Source organism: Sturnus vulgaris, chromosome 3 (genome assembly GCF_052056855.1).
Source record: "Sturnus vulgaris isolate bStuVul1 chromosome 3, bStuVul1.hap1, whole genome shotgun sequence".
NCBI lineage: Eukaryota > Metazoa > Chordata > Aves > Passeriformes > Sturnidae > Sturnus > Sturnus vulgaris.
Window position 1 is genome coordinate 92,192,710 of NC_142245.1, and position 18,534 is coordinate 92,211,243.

General features: G+C 37.1%; 1 protein-coding gene across 1 annotated transcript in view; it reads right to left on the minus strand.

The window, feature by feature from the left end:
• Positions 1–18,534, minus strand: part of AGPAT5 (1-acylglycerol-3-phosphate O-acyltransferase 5) — a 55,308-nt gene that overhangs the window by 22,933 nt on the left and 13,841 nt on the right. Inside the window, exons 2-5 of the mRNA XM_014869520.2 lie at positions 17,234–17,303; positions 16,906–17,021; positions 11,661–11,750; positions 4,180–4,270 (exon numbers count right to left, since the gene is read on the minus strand). Of these exons, the coding sequence (XP_014725006.1) occupies positions 4,180–4,270; positions 11,661–11,750; positions 16,906–17,021; positions 17,234–17,303 (367 nt within the window). The remainder of the gene's footprint in view (positions 1–4,179; positions 4,271–11,660; positions 11,751–16,905; positions 17,022–17,233; positions 17,304–18,534) is intronic.

Genomic DNA, 18,534 nt, shown 5'->3' on the forward strand with positions numbered 1-18,534 from the left:
TCCAACACAGCATATTCTATAATTCTATGACTGACTCCTACAAAATGATAAGAAATCTACACAGAGATATTTTTGCGACATACAAATGAAATAAATTTTATACTTACCAGAAGCTGGCACAAGAAATAGCAATCATATATTTTGCAGGGTTTACAGACATTTTTCTCTATAGTCCAATATCATTAAAAAGACCCAGGCTTAAAAGATATACAGTTTGAATTAAATAGATCCAAAAAAATTATCACTTCTATTATTATGACAAGCTTAGTTAATCCCTATAGAAATATGGGTGCCACGTACACATTAAGACTGGACTTAGCAACTCAAGCTCACTGACTAGTGGGGAAGAAATCCTGCACTTTTATGACGTCTAAAGCCATGGAAGAGAGCCTGAAAGGTATCACCAACATGTAAGCTGACTGAATAACTGCATCAGATTTTGATGACAGGAACCAGGTTGGCTGACTACTCCCACACAATGGAAAACAAAAGCAAACTCAACTATTGAGTGTATGCTTAAATACTGGAAATTGGAATGCAAAAGCTCAGAAGACAAGGGGCAAAACCCATGCCATCATATTCTTAGTTCTTTCAAGAGAGCAGAGGAAGAACTACTTAATTATGGGAATGTTGCAAGATGTACCATTAGAAACATGGGAGTCACCAACCAGACTGAAACATGGAGGGAGAGCCCATCCTGGTAGCAACTGCTGGAGTCATCTCACCCAGGCACCTACTTTGTGCCAGGAGAGGACAACCAGGTGTATCAAATCCAGCTACATGGCACATATGCCCTTAGCTTGGAAGACTCCACCAGAAATGAGAAAATCCAACACGTCTACATCTGATATTCTGGCAACATGTGGCTTATGTGGCTTGTTGGAACTGTACAATCCCAGCAAATACTGTTATTTTGGCCAAAAAATATAAATAGTGAATTAATTTTCTTAACTCCACAAAATTTAACTTGTTCTATGATTAACTCCTGAATCAATCCTACTACAAATAACCAAACAGCTTAGTTTTAGACACGTCATTTTTGCTTTCATTTTTAAGTGTCAACAAGTTTCTTTCCTAATACCATCAAACAAACATATCTTGAGTCTACCTTCTATCCCAGGTAAGAAGCTGATCTGGGGGGAATCTTCTGCCACTTGTAAAAGATGTGAGTAACCCTTCAGTTTTTGGAGGCACTAGCATTGCCCTTAGATGACAACATTCTCAGTTCATCACCAGAAAATCAGTATTCCTTGAAGTAATCAACTTTCTGTTGCTAATTCTCACTGAATACAATTCAGTGGACAGAATTTATAATGGACCCACGCTGTGTGTTTGATTTGCTTGTTTCATAAAGAAGAAAACCATCTGTTCTTGCTAGAAACCAGAATTTTGTATAGAACCCAAGCCCTAGGACAAAACAAACAGGAACACGAATTATTATCGGTATTTTAAAATGTCGCCTCTCTTTCAAGGGCTACCTCAAGCTTAATTTTTTTTGCTACTTGATATCCTTCCATCCTATTCATAGACAGTTAAGATTTATTTAAATACTCAAATCAATGAGTGAACACGTAATAGCTGAAATCAGCAATGCCACAATACTTCACAGTATGTCAATACCAGCTTTTTAAAAATTAATTTTAAATTTCTTTTTGTTGAACTGGTCCTAGGACCAACTGTAAAGAGCCAGTAACTGTATGCAAAATTTAAAAAGAATATCAAGATATGAGATGCAGCTCATCAACTGGTCCCAGTAAGAGCAGGTAATGAAGTTCAGCCCAAGAATTCTTCCTAAATCAATGAATCTTATCTAGAAGAGGATGCAGCTCATGAGGAGTAAAAGTAAAATCCCAGAAAAACCTTTTTATACTTCCTCTCTGCAAAACTAATAAAACATATACAAACACTAATGTCAAAACTAGTATTTCAGACAACATCATAAACATTGAGTTATGCTTGTGCTCTAGGAATAGCTTTGTTATCTTTGGGGATAATAGCTCTGGTTCTAACATGGGTTACTTGTTTAACTCTTCTTAATTAAACCACTTTTCCCCAATATTACACTTGGAGCATTTTCTCAACATAAAACTGAGCAGAAACATAGGGATAAAAAATAATTTTGAATTACAAAACAAACAAACAAATTCCCCTACATGTTGGTAAGCCACACTGAAGCACCATGCTCTGTAACAAATTTACTAAGAAGACTAAATTATTAGACTTTATTATATACCCAAAGAATGAAGTGCAATTTTATTTAAACCAAAGGTTACAGTATATTCTCCTCATTACTGTGACTGGCAGAACTACTGAGTGTTACTACCCTTTCTGAAAGTGTAGGAATTAAGTCTCCTGGATCTTTTGGACAGGCATGGCAAGGTGTGTTTTTGACCGAGCTCAGCAGTGTCCCAGGGAGCACGGCCATCGCTCAGCCTGCCCGTGGCCATGGCTCCCACACTGCAGCCCCAGCACCCAGCCAGCACTGTGGGGACACTGGGGTTGCTGAGGACAAGCCACAAGCCAGGGCCAGCAGCACTGCACAGCAGCAGGGTGGGGCCCTGGGGAGCTGTAATCACATCCTGCCAGCAGCCACATGGAGCTCCCCATCCCCACAGTTCCCAGCGTGCTGGGATGTGCCCTGGACTGGTACGTGCTCCAGGCTCAGCCTCCAGAACGGTCTGGTTCTGCTCTCAGTGTCAGCCCCTGCTTCTCAACACACTTGCACGAGGGATGCTCCAGTTCCCATGAGTATCCTGTGTCCCTGTGTGGACATGCAGGGGAGCAGGGTCCCAGGGGAGCACAGACTGCTTCCCATTCTCCCCACATAAAAAGTGGGGCAGAGGCCAACAACAAAAGAATTTAGCAGTGGGGAGAAGGAGATCAAGAGCAGTCTGCAACAGAATTGGAGATGCTTCTTGTTTAATAATTATTTGTCGTGAGAGTTTTTAAAAGGAGTAATTGTTGCAAAATAAAAACAGACTAGTACTGGAGAGAAAAACAGTAGAAGAAACAAACAGGTGATCTGAAAGCACACAAGCAGAGCTTTACTGTTTTGCAGACTGCAGAGATATAATTAAAAGGTGAAATAAAATAATAGTAAAACAATGAGAGCCTTTTCCCTGAAAAAGAAGGTGAAGAAAAAAACCCCTATCAAGCAGCCCCCTCCCTCTGAACTCTCAAAGAACCACCAACCTAAATGAAACATTTGACTTTCATTTCCGACAGGAAACTGAAGCGATGAACAAATACATTATGACTTCAGCTCTCCTGCTCTTACACGCAAACAAATTCCATTCTTCCCAAGGAGAAGAAAAGCATATATCCTTTTGGACAAGAGTTAACAATACTTAATAGCTTGATTATATCAACAGGCTGATTCACAGACTTGTGAATTCATTTCAGTGTGTCACAGAGATGAATTTACCAGACCTAATTGTTATTCTTTGTTTACTTTTAGAGTGAATCATTTCACTTTTGGTCAACAGGAAAAAACAACATCAGGAAACATGTTCACTGAACTGTTGGATTTAAAGTTTATGTGCATATGATGTGAGAAAATACGAAAAATCTTGGGACTCTTGGGTTTTTTGCAAGCCTTTCTGAAGATGAAGTAATTCCATCTGTGCTTATAGAGACAATGCCAACAATAAAAGCAACTCCAGAATAAAGCTCAACCAAGGAAGAGTGAGACTGGAAGGTGAGAGAGGAACAAAACCAAAATGCCATAGGACTACTAACACTAATTAAAAGTGAAATGATGGAAGACTTTCTTTTAAGGCACAACAACCTCTATGCAAAATATTCCTTATATCAACTAACAACTGTAACTGGAGCTACAGTATCAACTTAGACTGACCAGTGCCCTGATTCAGCGTAGACCATTCTTACAACCTCGAGGAGCAAGAAAATGAGTAAATACACAGCTATAAATAGAACTACAGTTGAGCCTTCTGGAGAACTGTTACTATTATGCATTGTGAAATGCATGAAATGTCTGTATATTAACAACTATAATCTTACTCTGCAAGAGAAACAGTAGTTTATACTATTCTAAACTTTAAATACCAATCATGCAGGTTTAAAAGTCCAGTTAAGGTGAGATGATCTTCATGTTATGTAGTAATTTTATATATATTAACACTTTAACAAAATAATTCCTTCAAAATTGTTTTTGCTCACCTTCCTTTTCAGCAAATGACTGACTATCCGCAATGACTTTTGGTATTTCTGGATTGTAACGAGTCCCCTCTGGAAAAATCACTAAATACATCTGTGGAATTAAAAGAGAAACAAAACAGACAAGTGAATAATGAATGTAAACTGACTGCTTTTACAGAAATTATCAACACTTTATAGGTCCATATTTTATTTAGCTCACACCACTGACTATTTTAAGGATCAAAAGAAAATCAGGATACCTGAGATAAAATTCCTTAGGTCTAAGAAACTTACTGTTCAAGGTTCAAAATAATTTTGTTTGAAAATACACCACAGAAAATACTCCATGTGATTTAGGAATGGAGATAGCATGTGTCAACAGAAGTCAGCAAGTCAGGAGCATCAGATATCAATAACAGTATCGGTTTTAAGAGATTTTGAAAAGACAGACAAATACATCACAAAGTGACCAGTTTTTTTAAATAGTGATCTTGCCTCTAGTCCTTCCTTATGCTGAAATATACAGTAAGTCATTAATTACTAGAAATACTATTAATTAAAATGATGATAGGTCTTATGTGCCTCTATGTTTCTCACTGAATTAGATATTAAATATATTATGAACTCAAACTCATAGTTCAGTGTAATTTGGACTTTAAAGTCACATTCCTTTAAGCAAGGTTAGATTTCCCAAGTAAATTCATTTGCTTGGCTGTTCAGCACCAAACTATCTATGGGTTCTCAAATCACTACACAGGCAAAGGTTGCCTAACTATCTGCATATCTGACTGTAAAATTATGTACCTAATAGAAGCAGTCAAATTTGACAATTCTCCATTATCTTTTGAAACAGAACAGAGAGGTTTTGTTTGTTTTTTTTTCTTTGTATGTGTGTGTGTGTGTGTGTGTGTGTGTGTCTTGCATAATCTCCTACAAACAAAGCTGATGCAAAACATCACTTAAACAGTGAAAATTTCATACTGGGGGCTCATCTGCAGAAGCAACTATGGCCACAAATGATAACTGCTATAGAGTTGAACATGACACATTCATAGTAAAATGCCTACTGTAAATATTTAATTTATTAACTTTGCAGAAAGCAGTCTCAAGAAACATTTGAAAGAAAGTAAGCTAATGGATTTACAAAACAATACTGATAATATCCAAGGAATATTATCAGTGATTAAACAGAGACTTTGATAATTGGGAGTGCACATCACATAAAGATACAAAGTTAAATAAAAACTCAAAAAGAGACACACAGGAATGCAACTTTGTGCTTCTGGCCCACAAAACATCAGAGTGTGCTGGTATTTGCACTTAATTACTGAGGAACAGCTACACAAAGGGCTGAATGCCAAAAGGCAAGCCCCAGCAAAAGACCTCTCCAGAATCACCTCACAGTGAGGAAGGTTGAAAGATGCACTAAAATGCAGAGGTGGGAAGGAATCTAGGGAATGTGCCAACCAGTGAAGCCAACTGAAGATCAAGAAAAAGGAGAACTGAGTATATAGCCCAGAACCTGACAAGGGAAAAAAAAAAAAAAGAAAATAAGCATTAAAAATAGCAAAACCGCTGTCAGTAAAGAGAGCTAGGAGAAAGACTGTACTTGTCACAGTATGTATGGGGAAACTGGCAGACTGCAGAGGCAGACGAAGTCCAAGAATGTTCAAGGATCAAGAGAAATCCAAGATGCACATCAATTTGGTGGTAAGGGAACAAAAGAAAATAGGTTTAAGAGTCAAGGTGCTTACTTTTTCATATATAACAGCAGCATAAGTGCAGGGACAGGTACAGGAATCCTTAGACCCAGAGGTCCACACTTCCCCCAGTCATCTATACCTTTCATCTATAAAGTATAATGTTGAGATATTTAAGTGACTAAGTAAAACTTTTCAGAGGTAACTGGAAAGGACATAATATTCAAATCCAGATGCATTTTTTTTCTTTTCATAAATGCATTGTTCAAATCTTGTCATTTGGATGCTTCAAGATTAGGTGCTCCAGTTCTACCCCTCCACCCTCATTAAAGACTCCATTGTTCAGCTCTAAAGGGTAATACAGTGACTGTAACAGGTCATAGAGCAAAGAAGGTGAAGCATACAGGACAGGAACACCATTCTTGGTACACAGCTCAGCATTTAGAAGCAGGCAATGTTGCTCCTGGTCTTCAAAGCAGATAATCATCTCCAAAAGCTGATTACACAACAGGGAATAGTATCTACTTACTCCAGTCCTATGTGTAATACATACCAGGGACTGAAATTATACTTTACTTATTCTAGTAAACCTCTAAATACACAAGCAGCCAAACAAGTTTGTTGACCAGAATCTGCATATCTCTGAGTTGAAAGCATACCAACAAGACAGAGAAGTAGTCTCTGCTTTAAATTCAGCATATAATAACCTATTATATAGCTCATTAGGAGTGTATTAACAGTAGAATTAATGAAAGTAAATAGATGACCTATTTATACTCACATATGGTCCTGCATAAGACAAAAGTATCCTGCCTGTACAGTTCAGCCTACCAGAACCACTTGTATGACTGGCTTTTCTCCCATCATGGGCAGCAGAAGTTAAATCCTTAAGCACTATTTCCAAAGACTGTAAGAACTACAAGTCTCTAAGACTTTAATAACTAAATAAGCTCCCCTGAACTTAGCATAAGAACTTGTAGAAACATTTTAATTGCCTAGAAACACTAGCTGCAGTTTAGGCCATTTTAATTCAGATTTTTCAATTAGGACAATTAACTACATAAAAGTTACATGCTTTATTGCTGCAAAATACAGTGGTCATGTTCAAAATGGCAGTGACAGTTTTGGATTATCACAGTCCCTGATTCATTGAGACACCAATTTTAACCCAAGCAATAGGTCCCTATGTTAGGTACGTGGTACTTTGATTCCTTCTGTGGAATGGGTGGGTGTCAATAAACTTGGCACCTCTCATCAATTTGAAAGCTTGAAGGAGTAGATCAGGATTTATGTAGTAGAACCCTACTGATTCTTGTTGGAGCCAGAAAATAAAAGATGCAAATCTTTTGCATTTTGCCAATCAGGGGCTACCTGAAGAGTCCCCAGTGCAATGTCACACTTGCCACAACCCACAAATGAAATGAATGGAAGACAGTAACTGCATTCTCCCGAACAGTAATGCTTCATTTGCCCAGCACCGTCAAGGTCTCACAGGCAAAAAGAAACAGCAATGGCACTAAAGGGGGGCCATGCTTCTGGAGAGGGGATAGATAGGGCAGCTGAGAAAGTCCCTGAGATAGATCAGAGTGCCACAAATTGAGCTGGTAGGGGTGGAGCAGGGGAAAGCAGCAAAGCAACACAGAGTCCCTGGAATACAGAACAACCATAAACATACAGCAAGAAAAGGTGGCCAAGGGCTTTGAAGAATGTCCTGAAGGGAGTAGATGCTACTCTATAGAAGAACATAGGGCATCAAGAAGTGGTAACTACTGACTAAAGGTATCTTACATTTACTGTGCTGTTCTCATGTTACAAAGGGAAAACAAATATTTTAATTTACAAAATTAAAAATTGTCTTAAACTATGAACTTGCCTAATTTTAATATTATTATTACTACTATTGTATCCTGACAGCTAGACAGACTCATATCTGCATCCATTTAGACCTCTGCCTAGAAAGTATGCTTCTAGTGAACTGGATGAGAAACATTATCACACAGATCAATAACTGAAAAGAATATGGTATGAGAAAGCCTATCTGATATAATTGGAACAAAATACAGAAAGTTATGTGGGAAAAGCAGGCAAGGACATCCATGATTTAAAATTGTCAAGGATTTGCAAATTAGTAACTATATCACAAAATTATTACATTAAACCCATAGCAGTTGCATGAATGAATCTGTACCCTCTATGTTTCTATTGTTTGACTGGCATTTCTTCACATGACAATGATTTATTCTACGAGTGAATGAATGACAAAACCAAAAAACACACTAATCAGCTAAATATTGGTTGTACAGGGTTAAATCCCACATCTCAGAATGCAGATTTCCTACCTCCGATGCATGATTTAAAAAAAAAAAAAGTGATATTTTCAGTTATCAAATTGAATAGGATGCTGTTCAGAAGAGTTAACTTTCTTTATAAATCAAGTAGATTAAGCATATCAAGTAACAGCTGGATACCCATTCATTGGACTTACATTCATCTATGGCTTACATTAAAACAACATTAACACAAAAGCGTTCTTTAAACACTGTGACAGTCTCTGCTCGCACAACAAGACATAAGATTGCAATTTGTTAGCAATCAGTCAAATTTTACAGCATTTTAAACCAACTCACATCATCTTGAGTGAATCTTATCAACAAAAGTCCCAATAGTGCACCATTCAAGCGTATAATTCAATGGGAGTTTGAAAAGCAATGTGACTTCCAGAAATAAGTAAGAAACATATTAGTTCAAGATCCCCACTAAGAAAACACAGGTGCAACAGTGTTTCAGTCTGCTGCATCTGGGAAGAAGTGTGGACCTGAGGGCAGGAAAAGGGGTTGTTTATATCAGACAGGTGGCTGGAACTCATAAGACAAAGTGAGCAAGGGGAATTATACAGCCCACTGATGTCTACACAAAAGGAGACATAGCAGAGCACTAATCATACTGTGCATGTAAGAGGCCAAGAGTCAGCCTTACTTTGCCTGTCACTTACACTCCAATTTACTTGTCATTAAAAAAAAACCCAAAACCAAGTCCACAGTGAAGCAGTAAAGAGCTTACTATGCTAAGGAGAACAGAAGACTGGTTCTGTCTTTCTACACATCTTCAGTTTCTTAACGGGAAAAGGGATGGCTCCAGACAGACTGAGCATTAATCATCTGGATTCTTTTGTTTAAATTGTATGTGGAGAGAAATTGCAAATAACAACGTGACCCTTAACACAGATTCCCGTCCATCTCTTCTTTATTGGTATATAAATCTTTCCTGAGCAGCTGAAAGGCCAGCCCATCTCTAGCACTACATTAAAGAAAGAACTCTACCATGTACACATAGAATGACTAAGCTACACCAGCTGCCCACTGAACTGAAAGCCCACCCTGAGCTGTAGCATACAGCGCATGAAAATTCCAGAGTCATAGATTAGTTATTTTTGCATGAAGCTGATGAGTTCAGGGCATACTTGATCAAAATGTCTTAGTTTTAAAAGCAGTATGGTTGCTTGCAAATGTCATGCTAAGTTTCAGAACTGCAAGAATAATGCAATAAGGACACAGGTTATCATGTTCTTCTCACAGCAGTTACTGTAGGTTAAAGGTCCTTTAATAGCATCTACACTTAAATTCTCAGATAAAATGGGCTAAAAGAAGTTTAGTCTTCCCTCAAATGACAGCTCAATGGCCTGTGTCTTATACTCCTGCAGATGCAAACATTTGCCTCAGTAAATAGGCTTTTGAAAACTTTGGTTTTGTAAATTTAAATGTCTCTCCCTATCTGGTTTGACCAAGAGATTTTAAACAATTAACTTCTGCAGCAATTACACTTATTTCTCTTCTATACTGCAAAACCTGACAATATAAGGCAAATGGCAGCAACAACTGCCTGGTATGCATGTCTGTGCTCATTTCCAATGCCACCAAACTCTCAGCGAGTTAAACTGCAGCAAAAAGTAAGTGTACCCAAGTGGTCTCATATTTATAAGGCATTAGCTTTGATAGGTTAGGTATAGGCTTTTAATCTACACACAACTCAGGAGGGAGAAGAAAGATGATTCCACAAACAAAGAATTTTGGATTTGTTTCACTTACTAACCACATGGAAAGCAGAACCCACAGCAGTTATATCTGTAAAGAAAAGCTTTATGCTTAAACCTCTCCTCACATTCCAACTGTGCTAGAATGCCACGCTGCAGCAAGGCTGAACACCATTTGCAGGTTTCCAAGGACATAATCAGACGAGTTTCTAGGCACATCTTCCCAAGATTGTATTAAAAGAAAAATAGACATTTTTATAAAGGAGATTAATTTAACATAGACTTTGAATTAAGACTCTTATCACAATGAAAACCTTGTAATAACAACAAACCCCTGCTTTTTAGGGGGCGCAGAGGGAAGCCAGAAAGCCAGACTCAAACAGAACCTGTCTCTTTAGCTAGCAAGAATACCACGGGCCTATGCAGGAAAACACCTTGCTGGCTTATTTCATCCAGACTAACTAAAATGAATTAAACCAGTACTCTGCTTAGGGGGATGACTACAGGTATGTTTCATACATCCTGCAAGCAGCCTTTACTTATTCCATTACACTGTAAGTTTTACAGGAAGTAGAATCTTTACCACTGACATTTGGCAAATAATGAGGCAACACAAACTCTTCACATCCCAGGACCCTCCCTGGTAATGAGGGCACAGATTGCCAACACGGAACATGACCATGTTCTCCATGAACCTCATTGATTAGATACTGTTTAGTTGTTGTAATTATTTCTGGCCTAACTTATATGCTAACAGTTGGAACTTTCTTTACTTAATTAAAACAAAAAAATTATGTTAAATCTTAGTTGAAGACAAAATGAGTTTGAGCACTGTCTGAAATAGGGACACTTTACTCATCTGAGCCTCTCAGTAAGCACAAGGTCAATTTACTTTTCAATACAGACACATGCACAAACATAAACTCACTATCTCCAAAGGAAAAAAAAAATACTATTATCAATGTCAAAACAACCCATGAACTCTTTCTACCCAAGTCTCAGCTTATAAAAGTTTTGACACTATGGGGAATCTAAGTCCCAATAACACAATTTTAAATAAAATGGAAGTTTAACTGTTCTATATCAAAGCTTGCTTTGTTGTTTTTTTTTTTTTAGCTTGGCCAAAAAGGAAGAAAAAAATTTAATGCACAGCAAGTAATGGAAGCAAAGCACAGTGATTCTAACCACTGAGCCACAAACCATACAGGGAGTCATGAGAAAAGTCACTTGGCAGTAACAGTCATTCTTCAAATAGAAAATTATCAAGAGTTTGTTTTGGGTTTTTTTCCCTCCTCCAGGCATAGCACACAAAGTTATTCAATTCTAAGATGTCATTGCCATTAAAATGATTGATCATTGTGATGACTAATTAACATTTGGTAGGAAAGGTTCTTGACTTTTAGAAGTCGAGTGTATCAGTCACTGACAAGCATACAGTAGTCAAAATGTTGTCTTTTGAAACACAGGATTTCTATTTTGAAACAGTGCTTTCTCAAGGAAGGTATTATAGTTCATGTTCTAAGTCCAGATCCCCCTTGTCCTCTACAGAGAGGATCTTGAAGTTCCTGTCAACCGTAAAGAACCAGTCAATTTTTCCTCAGTTTAATCAGAGGTATCACTCCAATCACAGAAAGTAACTGTAAAAACACAGAAAGAAAACAAATCCATGATTACCATCTTAGTAGTTTGTGGATATCGGGCATGGCTCTTTTCTCCAACAAGCCTTTGCCATTAAAAAAGTCAAAGAAATGAGAAGGAAGGTATAAGCTTACTGGAGTCTCAGCTTTCATCTGGGTCCGCAACTTCTCTCTCATTTCTTTCTCATTGAATTTGGCACTTCTTTTTACATAGACTCCTCCATGCTATCAGAGAGAAAAAAAGGGAAAGCATTAAATATTTAAGTAGTTTAATGTAGAATAGGTGATAGAAGAGCAAACAAGAGACAATGACAAGTCATCTTTATGAATCACGCTGCAAATTGCCTACAAGACATTTTCTCCTATCACAAAAAAAGTGAAACTAATTTTACAGTTGCACATACTTTAGTTCACAAAATCTGTTTAAATAAAAATCAGATACAAGAAAACCCCAATGCATAAGATATTTGAAGTGTCTTGTTTAAAGGTGTTAAATAATTAACTAGAAGATGGCATTAGAAGTGACCCCAGACTATTTATTCCCAACAGTGCTGATATGCACCTTCATTTGTGTATCAAGGGAAAAAACACAGAACTTAAGTTATTCACAAGTACTTACAGGTCAATGCTTTCAATTCTACGTGCCCACTCTTAAATAGCAACGAATGCAAATGCTGGGAATGCAAATATCATACTTCTGCATACAAAATTTATGAATAGCACAAAAGTAACTAGCATAGGTCTTGAAAACCTCCATGCACTTCACTAGAGAACCAAACTTTTAATAAAGAAGATATATACCAAGATAATAATTGAATAAGTAAACCAAAATCTTCACAAGCTGAAAAATTTTATAGAAGTATTTTTACTGAAAATTATTATTAAAAGTTAAACTATGTCCTGGAAGAGATTAATTTTATAACTTTTTGCACACAATTGATGACAAAACTTCAGTAAAAGTACACACAAAGAGAAATTTGTCCTACCATTTCCCTCTTCTGTTGTTTTATCTACAGAGAAAGAGGATGTAAACAAACAAGCACCAACTATGAACTACTGATACAATGAAGTCTGGAAAAAACAAAATTAGCTTCCAAATAACAGAATTTCATGTTTAAGGTACACTGTTTTCATTTGTTTTCTAGCTGACTCCATAACTTGGTAATACTCTTTTCTGTTCACCATGACAATTGGTACTAGGATTTGTCAGACAACTTCTGTCCATTTATGGTTTTACATGCTCTTAACAGAAAGGTGATAGTAAGATTAAAACTGAGAGCTGAGCCTCATTCAAATATCTGATCTCATGAAAAGACACAGTACATTGTAGAAACGGGTGGTGGCTGTGTGCAGAGCTGTGTCAATGGCATGGACAGGAATAAAATTTGAGGGGCTAGGAGGAGGCAGGCAGAATAGGTGGTCATGCAAAGTGCTTTCAGCCTTTGCTTTTCATGGTGTGGAGAGACAGCTGCTTAGCTAGTGGTGTTTGATGTGACTTTTGAGTAGTACTTCAAAAGCTGCAGTGAAAGGGAACAGAAAGCCAATGATGCATTTAACTGCATACTAAATATTCTGTCTTAACTTTATCATCTGTGGTTCCCTCCCAAGGTGAGGTAGCCAGTTCTAAAACTCAGCTCTGCTGCTGTGACTGGCAGGGGACCAAAACCATGAACAGAACTCCCCAGCTCACTGAGCTTGGCTGTGGCATGATATTGGGACCATCCCACAAGCAGTTTAACAGTTCCAGACAGAAAGCAGCACGAACAGAAAAATGTTTCTTCAGCTGTGTAGTAAACAGAGAGCCTCATGTTATCTCCACACTCCACATATAAGACCGTTTTCAAGATCTGACACTATTAAAGGAAAACAGAAGTCTTAAGCAGACTTAAGTACAGTATTCTGACACTCAACACAACCACCCCTTCCAAAAAGAGCAAACTCAGTTCGGTATGAGAAAAATTAATCTGCTATATAAGACTTCCATGTAACGGGTAAGTCATCATTCTCTGTGAGCTCAGCTAGGTCAAGCTTTGATAAATAAGAGAAACCTGGAATTGAGGTATTCCCTTATTATCAAATTATTAATCAGCTTCAATAAATTGGAAAAATATTGAACCAACTTTTCCTGTTTGATTTGTCAACTTGGAGGAATGAAGTTACTGTTAGACTGGTCAGGGACACACACCATGACACCAAAGATAGATCTGGTGTTGCACGTCAGACGTTTTAATGCTCAGAAATAGATTTGCACTTCTCAAGTAAATGAGCACAGAGTCATGTAACATAAGAACAGACAAAGTATCACAAGATCAGCATTCACTGCATTCATCCCAACTCACCACTATGGCAGGTCCCTGTGGCTCAGGGATACAAAGCTAAAGAGAGGCAGGGTATGTGGCTAAAACTCAGGAACAACCAAAAGGGTTATCCAGCTGATGCTGGATAACAGAAATATAAAGACATACTTCTTATGTTAAAAAGTCAAGCAAACTGTGGGCTATCAAAAACACTTTTCAAAATTACATCCCAACTGCATCAGGGGTGTAAGATAAATAGGAATGAATTGGATGGTATAAGCAAATAGGAGTGATGAGATGAATTGGTAGGAAATGATACGGGCAAAAAAATATTTCAGATCCACCTAAAAATAATAAAGACAGTTTTATGAAAAGAAATTGGTTCTACCTAATAAATCAGACTTGGAACGTAATAGGTTAATTTAAGTGTTTCTTTTCTTTCCTTGCTATTAGACAGCTGCCTCAAAGAAGAATGTTAGTTATGTGACTGTATACAGCTCAGATTCCCCAATTTGTATTGCATTTCCTTTTCAGTAAGAGATCAAATATATGAACGCTCTTCAAAACAGATTTCTGGAAGTACTGTTTTTAAGGTTATAATATTTTTCCGCTGTACTTTAAAAGCCCCTCTCTCGGTCAACAATGGATTGTGTTTACAAATATACTTCCTTTGTGCCTGAATTTTGCTCTCCTGGACATCCAGACCACGTTTATTTCCAAACAGGATGTTTACCTGAGGAAGGGAATATGAATTCCGTAAGCATGGTGTAATTATGTGGCTCTGGAAACTTTTAGTGGAGTGTAAGTGACATCACTGACAGAACATCAACAGGAAGGGCAGGAAGTGTTTTATGTTTTTGCACTGTTTGGTGTGATAAAAACAATAAAAATACCTATTAGCTTGCAGTGCAGGCCTTCTGCATCCCGTCTCAGTCATTTAAGCATATATGTGTCATCCCTGCCTGTCAATTCTGTCACTGATTTAAAAATATATATATAAATATATATAATCACCCCCCACTAAATCTTGCAGAAATTTTATTTTTTGAGTAGTCCTAAGTAGAATAGATTTTATTTGATTAAAATATTTATTTGATTAAAAATGTTTTGATTAAAAATGTAGGTGACATTCAGATTAATTTCCACAGGAACCTTCTTTTAACAGTCAATATACCGCTCAGGAAACTAGCACCGGATATTCCACATAGCAAAAGTAATTTTCCAAAATCTTGGAAAAAAATTTCTGGACACCTAGTGATAATGGATGGAATATATATCCTGTTTGTATTTTAATTAAAGCAGACTTAAATGACCACCATTATAATGACTAAAGGCAAGGACAAAGAGCAAAATATTTCCATGCAGCAGATCAGTCACTTTGGTGAACAAAAAATGCAGAAAAGCATTAAGGGCAAGCATTAGACTGAGAATTCAATTTTCTCTTAATGCATACCCTTAGCAAGGTATGACAGGGTCTGACAGTTTGTAGTTATTTAGGGGACTGGGACAGCAGATCTACCGATAAAAGAAATTGTGAACAGCTTTCTCATTTTCTCTGCAGCATATACTTTCTAAACATACCAATTTTAGCAGAAACGATGGCAACCACCAATGTTCCAGCCTAGATCTATAGCCTACTCACTAAGGTACTCATCCAGAAGACAACAAAGATTTTAAACCATCACGCTGAAGACACTGGATGTGCTGCAAATATGAGGGAAAGAGTAAATCCTCCTATTTGGACGTAGTTATGTACTCTTCATATGCTCCTTTACAAATTAATATATAATTCCAGCCATATACAGCATAATATTTCTCTGAGTGTTCCCCACCTTCTTGCCTTCTTGGACAGGACTGACAGCCAATTCAGTCAAACTGTCTAATACTATTAGAAGTATTTTCCTAAGTGTGTGTGGGTTGGCTTTTTTGGTTGGGTTTTTTTAATTGGTTTTGTTTTTTGTTTGTTTGTTTGTTTGTTTTTTTTGTTTTGTTTTGTTTTTCTTTGCCTGGGCAATGGGGTGAGGGACAGAAAGCAGATTAATATTCAGAGAACACATTAAGATCAAACAGAGAAGACAAAAGAGAGAAGTCTTACTGAATAAGCACTTTGGAACTGCTACCCAAAACTCTATCCATTTCTATTCTAATAATTAAGCACCCATCTAACATCTAAGATAACTACCATGAAGCCATTTCTGCTCAACTAGAAAAAGGCCAGTACTTCCAAAACCATCCACGTCTACATTTTATTTTGTTTCACATAGAAATAGTTCTGCTTTCGATAAAAGCAAACCACAGACATGACAAATTCACAGAGGATTTTAGGGAAGTAAGCCATCTTCACTGCACTCCACCATTTTAGACTGAAGATCATACCCACTCAGTATGTTGGCTGTTCATTGACAATGGCCCACTGTTTCTCAGTAATTAAATACATTTGATTCATATGAGCTTGAGCTCTCAGACAAGAAGGAACAAAAGGAATATTATGCATAAAGAGGAGAAAGAAAAAGGTGGGAATACTGTTAGACTCAGGTTTTTGCTTGACTGAAGTCCAAAATAACCATCAGCATTTTCATGGAGGCAGGATCTATCTGCCTTTCCTCCACACTATACTAAGATCCAAATTTTCTCTTTTATATTGAGCTAAAACCAAAACAACTGAAAGACAAAGAAGTACATCAAACAGTAATGCCAATTGACTCCCAGTTTGTAGCATGATACATAGCAAAAAAAGTCTGTTCACACCTTCTGCTAACCTTCTGAGAGCATGACTACAAACTGGAGTTTTGGATTTTAAAAAACAAAGTTTTAGAATATTCTGAAATACTCCTAACAGACTCTACAGTTTTAATTCTATGCATAGTAAGTATTCATTTAAAAAAAGTAAGCTGCATTTTTAGTAACTGTCTCTCAACTAAGATACACATCTAACTACACTGAGTGAAACCAGTTGCTTTCATGTTCAAATAACTGAATGCCAGCTCAGAATTACATCTTTCACAGCATGCATGGAAAACAGGGGGGAAGTACATCTTACATATTTGGCTCACAATCAGCAAGGAAAGAGTGCAGTGGCTCACCTGTGAAAAGTACCAGCCGTACAGTGGAAGCCATTTTAAGCCATCCTTCAAGACGTACCGGACGTGCCCGAGGGCGTTCTGCCTGATCGCCAGCATGTCCGCGATAATCCAATCAACTGCAACGACAAAAGCCAAAATCATCAGTTAAATTACCCCCTAATTGCCACTGATGAAACAAAAAGTACATGTTGGATGTATAAATGTCATTAAAGGTTTTTGAACTAGAAGTTCTTGCTTGTTAGGGCAAGCCTGGAAAGAGACACAGTAAACAGACAAGCAGATTTTTTAAATCTATAAAAGTGTTAAGACAAGCAAAAAAAATACAAACCTGTACACTGATGATTTGATAAATATATTACATTTTCTTTATTTTTTGGCAAATCCCCGTAGATAATTACCTAAAAAAAATTAAAAAATATGCAGTATTACTTTATCATTTATTTTCATTGTATTAGGCAGTGGTGAGTTCCAATGCAGTAACTGGCTTTTTACTAGGAAAACTGTCAGCAAGTTAGCATCATTAACAGACAAAGTACCCATCACACAGACAACTGACTTATCAACAAAGATGTGAATATTAATTAATGAGGGCTTAAGAAACTTAATCTGTTCTTGTGCCATAGTCCTAGAACTGCATCCATGGAAGATGACCTTCAGCCACAAGCTCCCTACATCAATATAACTGAAGTTAATGAGGAATCACAGACGTGCAAAATCACCATTTAATTTATACATCTAATGAATAAGACATGCTTTAGCCAGCTTGCTATCATTCAATCTAAAATGGTAAATTTTCCTGGATTAGATCAAGAACAAAATCTCAACCATTTGCCATGATTTTAACCATCAAGAGTGAAAAAAAGAAGCATGAGGTTGAGGGGTACCTGTAAATTAGTCTGTGGCTTACAAACAGCAGGTTTTAAAATATTTTTTCCTCTATTACATTAAAGACACACTTTAACCTTGTAGTTTCTTATCCCTGAAAGGTACTGGTCTACTAGTGAAATAAGCTTCTGAGAGCATGACTACAAAACAGGATGCTGATGCTAGAATCTTGGTCACACTTTTAAACCGGATTCATTCAATTATTTTAAATATAAAATGACAAATTAATTAATTTTAATTCTGAACTGAAGAACCAATGCAGCTGTTCAATTACCTTTAATGAACATTTTCATTACTTAATGAAGTCTAGTTTTTCTAACCAGTACATTCTAGTTAGGCTTTCACCATTGCTCTGCCCATGGACATACTCCTTGCTTATAGAACATGGCTGTATCAGACATACACACTACTTTGAAATTATTCCAATTACCAAAAAAGCAAAGTGCTATATGGAAGGTTTATCCACTTATTATCATAGTCTGGGCAATACTGGAATTTTATTAGGAAGAACGAACATTCATATCTTAATTGGTATAATTTAGTATGCCAAGTCTCACATTGATCCTTACAGAAGGTCTCTACCAGCATCTCTGGGAACTCTGTCCATCTCTCAGGTAACCTGTGATACTGGATGGCTAATGCCTCATATTGTTAACTCTAGCAAAGCTCCCACAAAAACACTGTATCTTTTTACATCCATGCTGTTCCTTCTTTGAAAATACAACCACACTGTTGATCAAGTTT